The following is a 9,860-nucleotide window of genomic DNA, read 5'->3' as shown; positions in this document are numbered from 1 at the left end:
GGGTCGATTTCTCAATTTTAACAATTTCTCAGTTTTATTTATTTATTTTTTAATTATTCTGGTTGATTTGCGTAAATTTGAGGTTGGAGGACATTGGTCTCTTTGTAATTTGACGTTGTGTTGGTCAAAGCTTGGGGATTTGGTAATTAAGTATTCATGATCTTGGGTTCTTCGTATCCCACGAAACTATATAATAAAATTAAGGGAAAAGTCTACATAACCCCCACAAACTACCACTCAATTGACAATGTCCCCCTCAAACTTTTAATTGTTACAATGTCTCCCCCCCCAAACTATCAAAAATTGTCAATGTTCCCCCCAATAACTAAATTACCCTTAGTAAAATTAATAATAATAATAAAAAAACTAAAACTTCTAGAAAAAAACCTAAAACTAACAAAAAAAGAAAAGGAAAGAAAAAATCCAAACGATGGTGGATTTTTTTTTTTTTTTTTAAATCAATTTTATATGAAAAAATTAAAAAAATTTCGATTTTTTTTTTTTATAAAAACTGAAAATTTTCGTTTTTTTTTTTTTTTTTTTTTTTTTTTTAAGTTTTTGTTTTATAATTTTATTTAAATAAAAATTTACGTTTAAAAAAATAAAATTTTCGTTAAATTTTTTGTTTTTTAAAACTAAATAAAAAAAATAGTTTTTTTTTTTTAATAAAAATTTCCGTTTAAAAAAAATTAAAAATTTTTGTTTAAAATCTTTTTTTTTTTAAATATTATCTTTAAATTAAAATTTTTCGTTTTCTAGAAAAATCAAATTTTTTTTTTTTTTTTTGAATTTATAGGGGTATTTTTGTCTTATTGAGAAATCTATAGGGACATTTTTGTCTTATTGCTAGTATTGGGGGGGACATTGACAATGTTTTGGCAGTTTGGAGGGAACATTGTCACAATTGAAAGTTTGAGGGGACATTATCAATTGAGTGATAGTTTGAGGGGTGTATGTAGACTTTACCCTAAAATTAATAAAATAAATATATAAAGTGGAACCCTTTGGCCTTTGTCATTGTCAAGGACTTTGTCTTTGCTAATTGAAAAATCATTAGAGTGACAAGATCGAGCACCCATAAACATGCAATATCTGAATTTAAAACTATTTGGATATATAATAGGATTTTTTTATTTTTTATTTTTGTCTTCATTTTCTTTCTCATTTGGGATATAACTGCATAGATCGATATCATCTGTTCATATGTTGTTTATTTTACTTGTTTTCTTCTGGTATCCCGGTATTTAATTTTATACCAAATTATAATTTAAAACTAATTCTTCTAGCTTTTTGAGATGTAAAATTACTAATCAAATTTTTATGTTTTGTTATTTTATTACTCTGAATAGATAATATGATTAATCTAGTTTATTTTTCTTGTAAGATAAACAATTGTAAATATGATTTAATTAGTAATTGTTTACTAAAATCAACTATACACGATCAGCTAGAACTCGTAACAACGATCAGCTAATTAAAATTACAGGCGTCTTATAGTAAGTATATCATATAAAATAACAAAGAAATAAAGAATGAAGAGCCAAAAAGCAAAAAATTAAAAGTGATGAAAGAAAATAAGAGAAAAAAGAATTATAGTTTGGAATTCTTTGGGATTTTAAACAATATGCTACATCACTTTTTTTTTTTTTTTTGTCTAAACAATAATCTCACAACCTTCTTACTGGCAATGTAACAGGCTTATTTATAGAAAAAAAAAAAAAAAAACAAAACAAAAAATAAAATAAAATAAAATAAAATACAGGCTTATTTATAGTTCCTCAAGAACAAGGAGTGGACATTACATTAGAGCTCCACATCGCTTTCCACATGCCACACTGTCATCTAATATCTTCTTCTCATCATATAGATATTCAAACCCCATCTTCATCAGCTTTGTGGAATCACATCTAACTACTCCTTCATCTGGTCCTTCCAAATATCTAATTAAAATTCCATTATTGTCATACTCAGAGAAAAAGTCTTGTTCATGCAGAGAACTAATTTTCTGAAAAATCTTCTTAGAAGAAAATCAAATTTTAAATAAAAGTCTTACTCTTTTGCTATCTCGTATTCTGGAAACTTCTTCTTGAAATAAACTGCAATTTGACTGATGGTTGGATTGGTGGCAGCACAGATGAATCTACCTTTCATTGATGGCTTTTCCATGCAGAAGATATGTGCTCGACAGATATCTTCAATGTGTACAAGAGCAATTGAACCCCAAACTTCTTGCAAAAACTTGAATGCATTAAGCCAAAACAAATTGCTTGTGAGTGGTGATAAAATGACTTCCACACTTCCAGGCACATATGGAAGGAGAGTTTCTCCTCCCACAAGGCCACAAGGTAGTGTTACAACTTCTAGGCTGCTATTTTCATATTCATTATATTTCAGCACCTCTTTCTCTGCCAAAGTCTTTGATTTAGTGTATGCCTACAACAAAAAATCCAGAAAATTAAACCCATCATTAAAGTTTCATGACTTTATGAATGATTATAGACATATTATTAATGAGACATATTTTTTCAGAAATATAGAAGGAAACTACCAGTAAAGAATCATTAGAATAAGTGAATGAGCCATCAAGAGGTGTCCAACAGGATTCATCAATGCAAGACTTAAAAGAAGCTCCATCTTCTGTCAATGGTGAGGATGCCATCAAAGAGGCAGTGTAGATCAATCGCTTAACGGTTTGTGAGCGGATGCATGAATCGGCAATGGTCCTAACCCCGGCAATAGCAGCCTCAGTTGTATCCTTGTGCTATATTTCAGATTATCGGACTTCAATTATTTAGAAAAATTCTTTGTATTTAGCATGGAACATATAAGATAACTAAGGCACTCTTAGTGAGCTGTTAAACAAAAGTTAAATTTGATGAGGAAAATTTATTTATTTTTTAATTTGGAGAGCTACTTTTAAAAGAAATTAAACACCAAAATTTTCAAATTTTTCTTTACTTTTGTTGGGATTGAGTTTATAAATCACTACCCAAATACACGGACACTCAAAAAATAGAAAGAACAAAAGATAAGATGAAAATAATACTTTAATATTGAAGAGAAATATCAAGCTTCCATTTGTTTTTTGCTTGTTAATTGCTTACTTAATCTAACGTACATGATATCCTTATATAAGGATTTATTACATATGAACACATACATTACTAACTTACAAAAGTCAATAAAAATTGCTCTAACAATTATAGCACTTAATACTATGGTTACAAAGTCCACAAAGGTGGCTAGCACTCAAGAGCTAAAACTAAAAATCACAAAGTTTAATAAGGCTGTCGCCTAACAAATATTCTTTTGACTTATAAGGCATTGCATAATTTACTAAGCTAATTAAAGTAAAAGAAAGTTGCGCCGAAATGCTAGAATTAATTAGAAGGAAATGTGTACAACCTTCTTACATGCTTTCTGTGACTTTGCATTTTTATTTACACTTCCAACACACCCCCTCAAACCAAAATGCCTTCATGCCAAGCATCTCACGTAAAATGTTGAAGGGTTCGACTGGCAGTGGCTTTGTGAAGATGTCAGCCACTTGCTCCTTGGTATTACAATACTCAAGTTCAATTGTATTCTGCTTCACATGGTCCCTCAAAAAATGAAACCTGGTATTAATATGCTTGCTCCTTCCATATTGCACTGGATTCTTTGAGAGCTTGATTGTTGACTTGTTGTCCATATGAATTATAGTAGATTTTTCTTGTGGGTGATTCAGTAACTCCAAAAGATTTCTTAACCATATGGCTTTACAAACAATAGAAGAAATTGCTATATACTCTGCTTCACATGAGGACAGAGCTACCATTGCTTGCTTCCTTGATGTCCAAGAAAAAATGGAACCAAGATAGAACACATGACCAGTTGTGCTTTTTCTCTCATCTTGGTCACCTCCCAGTCACTTTCTGAGTAACCAACTAATTCTGCATTTTCACCATAAGTATAGAAAAGGCCAAGATTGAGAGTACCTTTAATATACCTTAGAATCCTCTTTGTAGTTAGCCAATGAGATTCTCTTTGTATCTCCATATAACGACTTACGAGTCCAACGCCATAAAGTATGTCAGGCCTTGTCATTGTCAAATATCTCAGGCTTTCGATGAGACTCATGTACAAGGTTGAGTAAACCGGCTTTCCTTCTCCTTCTTTTGACAACTTCAGTCCTGTTGCGACAGGAGTGTTGACAGCATTATAGCTATCCATCTTGAACTTTTCTAACATCTATCTCGTGTATTTCTTTTGAGAGATAAATATTTCAACATTTTCTTGCTTCACTTCTATCCCAAGAAAATATGACATCTGTCCATTGTTAGTCATTTCAAATTCTTTGAACATGGATTTCTTGAACTCTGTAAACATCTTTCACTACTACTAGTGAAAAATAGATCATCCACATATAGACAAAGTATCAGAAATTCTCCTTTGTCGTAAGTCTTCATGTAGACAGAGTGCTCATATGGACATTTTATAAATCCATTTTGTTGAAGATAATCATCAATACGAGCATTCCAAGCTCGTGGTGCTTGCTTTAGGCCATACAAAGCCTTCTTCAAACGATACACCTTATCTTCTTCTCCTTGTGAAATAAAACCTTCTGGTTATTCCACGTACACTTCTTCCTCAAGTACTCCATTGAGGAAAGCTGATTTGACATCCAGTTGGTATATCTTCCAACTATGATGGGCTGCAAGTGAGATCAACAATCTCACTGTGTCTAGTCGAGCAACTGGTGCAAAGACTTCTTCATAGTCAATTCCATACTTCTATTTGTAGCCTTTAGCTACAAGTCTTGCCTTGTATCGATCAACACTACCATCTGCAGTTCGCTTGATCTTGTACACCCATTTGACACCAATCGTCTTCTTCTTTGGTGGGAGTGTCAATAACTCCCATGTGTCAATGGATTTCTTCTTCCATTGCTGATCTCACAGCTTCTTGAAAGGTTCGCGGCTCATGATCTTCATAGAAACAGAAAAGATTTGTTTCTTCTTCTTCTGAACGTTCATAGACATCCTTGAGACTTCCCATATTGATAGGAGTTGGAATTCCTCTGTTACTATTGTCACTAGAAGATGAAGTACCAGATGTAGGACTTCTGTGTATTGAAGAAGGTGAAATAGGTTGAGGAGATGTTGGTGGGGCAGATGGTGTCACAACTGGCGTTTGCTCTTCATATTCATCTAAGATAGAATTTTCTTTGTTCGCTTCTTTGTTGCTCCAATTCCATGATTCTTCTTCACTGAAAACAACATCTCTACTAACCACTACTTTAGTTGTTAGTAGGTTATAGACCTTGTATGCCTTTGACTCCTCACTATAGCCAACAAAAATACACTTTTCACCTTGATCATCAAGCTTCATTCTTTTTGCTTCAGGAACTTGAGCATATGCAACACACCCAAAAATTCGAAGGTGAGCAACACTAGGTTTGTATCCACTCCATGCTTCTTGAGGTGTTATGTTCTTGACAATCTTTATTGGGCACCGGTTCAGCAAATACACCGAGCATGTTACAGCTTCCGCACACAATTGCTTCGGCAATCCTTTCTCTTTTAGTATGGATCTCATCATATCAAGGATAGTGCGATTCTTCCTTTCCACTATCCCATTTTGTTATGGGGTATAGGCTGCACTGAGTTGATGTCTGATTCCATTCTCTCTGCAAAAATCTTGAAATGCATTTGAGGTGTACTCACCCCCTCGATCAAATTTGACAGCTACAAGCTTGCAATTACTCTCCGCTTCGGCGAGCGCCTTAAAGTTCTTGAAAACAACTAAGGCTGAAGATTTCTCTTTGAGAAAATAAACCCATGATTTTCAGATGAAATCGTCTATGAAGGTAATGAAGTACTTGTTACCTCCAAATGATATGGGATGCAATGGCCCACAAATATCAATGTGCACCAACTACAGTGGTGCTTTTGCCCTTCATGCCATACCACTTAGAAAAGAGAGTCGAGACTGCTTACCAAGTACGCATCCTTAACAAACATGGTTTGCTGAATCAATTTGTTGTAGACCATGCACTATTCTACCAGAGGATAATAGCTTCAGGCCATTGAAGTGAAGATGGCCAAATTGTAAATGCCACTGCCATGACTCGTTTTTAATGAGTCTAATAAGGCATTTCTTGATCTTTGTATTCAGAGTCAAAGGAAACATACGGTTCTTGGTCATTTGAACACGTGCAATGAGCCTTCCACTTGTTTCTCTTTGAGAGAGAACATTATTCTCCATGTGTACAATATATCCCTTCTGGAGAAGCTGGCCAATACTTAGGATATTGTTCTTCATACTTGGGACATAGTAAACATCAGAGATGAATTCTTCCTTGCCCTTTTTCTGGAAGATCCGGACTTTTCCTCTTCCTTCAACTGCAAGTTTTGAGGAATCTCCAAGGCTCACGCTTCCACAAACTCCTTCTTTGAGTTTAGCAAAAGTTTCTTTTCTTCCACACATATGATTGCTTGCACCAGAGTCAAGGTACCAAACATCATGTTGACCACTAGAATCATTGTGTGCCAATAAGAGAGTAGAATTCTTACTCTCACTGCTTGATGCTTCAGCAAGGTTGACATGGTCATCATTCTTGTACGAACATTCTGAGGCATAATATCCGTATTTCTTCAGTTGTAACATTGGACATTCTGCTTTCTCTGGTCAGGAAATTTCTCCTTTCTTGAGATGGTCCACGATCATTTATATTACCGCGTCCTCGACCTTGACCTCAACCACGGTAGTTGGCACCACCACATCTTAGATTCATTGTCCACGTCCTCCCTTTGGTTTGTCAAAATTTAATTTTGACTCCAAAGCTTGCTCAAGAGATGTGGCGCTTGCATTCTTCAAAATGCGTTGGTCATAAACTCAAAGAGATCCCAGCAGGTCCTCTGCACTTATAGTCTCCAAGTCTTTTGATTCCTCAATTGCCATCACCACGTGCTCAAATTTGGGCGTGACGGATCAAAGTATCTTTTCCATGACACAAACATCTTCAAGTTTTTCGCCGTTTCTCTTCATTTCATTCACGATTACAAGTAATTGAGAATAATAATTAGAGACATTTTCTCCTTCATTCATATGGGCAGATTCAAATTTAGCCCTTAATGATTGAAGGCAAATTCTCTTCACTCGATCAACACCTTTGAAAATTGTATTCAAGGTGTCCCTTGCTGCTTTGTTCGTTGCCGCTTCAGCGACCTTCTCAAATGTTGAATCATCAAATCCTTGATAAAGGAGATACAACGCCTTCTTGTCCTTCTTTCTTTAATCTTTGAGGGTGACTTTCTGATCTGCAGTGTAAGTGGCTTCTTGCTCCAGAGTGGGCTCAACGAACCCGGTACTGACAATCTCCCTAAGATCTTGTGATCCAAACAATGCTTTGAATTGGATGCACCATTTCTCATAATTTTCCTTTTTCAACTGAGGAACTTGGATTTGCACCATATCTGAGGCCATGACTACAATGCTAGGAATAAACTAGCTCTGATACCAATTTGTTGGGATTAAGTTTACAAACCAATACCCAAATACATGGACACTCAAAAAATAGAAAGAACAAAAGACAAGATGAAAATAATACTTTAATATTAAAGAGAAATATCAAGCTTCCACTTGCTTGCTTCTTGCTTACTTAATCTAACATACATAATATTCTTATATAAGGATTTCTTACATGTGAACACATACATTACTAGCTTACAAAAGTTAATAAAAATTGCTCTAACAATTATAGCACTTAATACTATGGTTACAAAGTCCACAAAGGTGGCTAGCACTCAAGAGCTTAAACTAAAAATCACAAAGTCTAATAAGGTTGCCGCCTAACAAATATTCTTTTGACTTCTAAGACATGCATAATTTACTAAGCTAATTAAAATAAAAGAAAGCTGGCCGAAATACTAGAATTAATTAGAAGGAAACGTGTACAACCTTCTTGCATGTTTTCTTTGACTTTGCATTTTTATTTGCACTTCCAACAACTTTCACATTGTGCTTAACAAAATAGCTAAAAGCTTAACCTTGTAGCAAAAACATGCTCTACATCCTGTTCAGTAAAACGGTTAAAAATTTGCTGAGCTACTACAAGGAAAGTATATAAAAATAATTATATTTTAAATAGAGGTGCTTTAAAAAAGTGAGTAGCTAAAATAAGAAAATGTGTTGTTCAGTTAAATCTTAGCTAAATAATTGTTGATGCAGTGCAAGTGCTAGTTAAATATTCTTTTTTAATTCTTAATTTCTTTGTTGTCGACAAATGAGAGAGAAGAAAAATGAATATATAAATGCCCTTTAAAAAGCTAAAAAACTTTCATATTCGGAGAACTTACCTTACAAAAATTAATAAATTTGAGATAGAGTAGAAATCGTTAAATAACTATTTTTCGTGAGTTTTTTCAAAACTTAAAAAAAAAAAAAAAAAAAAAAAATTAGATGTAAAGAGTTCGCAGACCTGGGAGCTTTGTGTGTCATGTAGCAACGGGGTGGCGACATGAAAGACATATTGGCAGCCTTTAATTGCAGGCTCAAAATCAATGGGATTGTAAATATCAGCTTGAAAAAGCACCAATCTGTTGGCTGCGTTGGGCAAGGACTTGAGGAGATCTACTTTGGTTGCGTCTCCTGCAGAGATCGATGAAGGAAAACAAAAGATCCATAAATAAAGTAAAAGAAATTGAATATATAAAACACCACAATCAGAGAGAGAGAGAGAGACCCAAGTTCCTGAGAGTTGCATGGACTGTATAACCTTTCTGTAAAAGCTTTTTCACAAGGGAAGAGCCAATATAGCCTGAACCTCCGGTGACGCAGACTCTGTTGCTGCTCTTCTCCATTGTCATCCAATTTGTTTTTCTATTCAACTATCGACGACATGCCGAGGCCCGAGGCTGGGCGTATTTAAACAATATATAGCCAGCCCCTACCACCGCCCATCTACGTGGGCGCTTAAATTGATGAGGTTTTTTTTTTTTTTTTAATCTAATTAAATAAAAAATAAAAAATCTCCTATAGTCTAAGAATCTAGGCTATCTTGGTCCATTTTTAAGAGTATGTTTGAGATTACGTTTAAGAAATAGAGGTTTTAAGTCAAAAAAATGCTTTTGGGTAAAAACTTTATTTTTAAGTTTTTACTAAAAGTACGGTTTGACCAGTTTTACGCTTTTTAGACCCTTAAAAACGCTTTTAATTTTTTTACTAAACGAATACTTTTTTTTACAAACAGACTTTTGAGTATTAAAAACACTTTTAAGCTCATAAGTCAACCATTTAATTTTGTGATTTTGTTCCATGCAATTTTTTGGACTATAGCGTACGCAACTGTTTAGAAAATAAATAATAATAAAACATATATCACATGGCTAGCTGCTTAGGACAAAAAAAAAATAAATAAAAAAAATAATAAAAACATATAAACTAGAGACCAGAAATTTGTCTCAAGACATCAGAATAAACTGAGTAATTCTAGAAGTCTCTCTTGTATCCTTCTTGAGTTCCTCCAAAAATGGTACGACTATTAAAATCACAATTTGATCAAAATTCAATAATGATCAATCACAAACTTAATGATGATTTTAATAGCCGTATCATTTTTGGAGGGACTCAAGAGAGACTTGTAGTATTTAATAAACTAGTTGAATCATTGTAAACACCAGACATTTAAGACAACAGCTATATTTTGGACGGGAGAGGCTTACATGCGGTCCAACAAAACTACTGCAATCTGCGATAGTTTAGTTGGAAGGTTGAGATCTTCCAAGGAGATTTTAACCCTAAAACGGCAGTAGGTCATGATTTCTTTTTAAAAAAATTGACGGCAGGAAGGGATGCTCCGTTAACTCCCATCCAAATGT

The 9,860-nt window shown here is 34.0% G+C and overlaps 1 protein-coding gene across 1 annotated transcript; it reads right to left on the bottom strand.

The window, feature by feature from the left end:
* Positions 1–1,786: 1,786 nt before the first annotated feature.
* On the bottom strand, positions 1,787–8,843 carry LOC132176646 (NADPH HC-toxin reductase 1-like). Its single transcript, XM_059588910.2, has 5 exons — positions 8,726–8,843; positions 8,462–8,631; positions 2,549–2,761; positions 2,054–2,433; positions 1,787–1,940 (listed from the first exon to the last, which is right to left on the bottom strand). The coding sequence occupies exons 1-5, from the start codon at positions 8,841–8,843 to the stop codon at positions 1,799–1,801; spliced, it is 1,023 nt and encodes a 340-aa protein (XP_059444893.1). The 3' UTR covers positions 1,787–1,798.
* Positions 8,844–9,860: the final 1,017 nt, after the last annotated feature.

Source organism: Corylus avellana, chromosome 3 (assembly GCF_965113065.1).
Source record: "Corylus avellana chromosome 3, dhCorAvel1.hap1.2, whole genome shotgun sequence".
NCBI classification, from domain to species: domain Eukaryota; kingdom Viridiplantae; phylum Streptophyta; class Magnoliopsida; order Fagales; family Betulaceae; genus Corylus; species Corylus avellana.
Note: the sequence above shows the minus strand (reverse complement) of the source record. Positions and strands in the feature narration are given on the sequence as shown.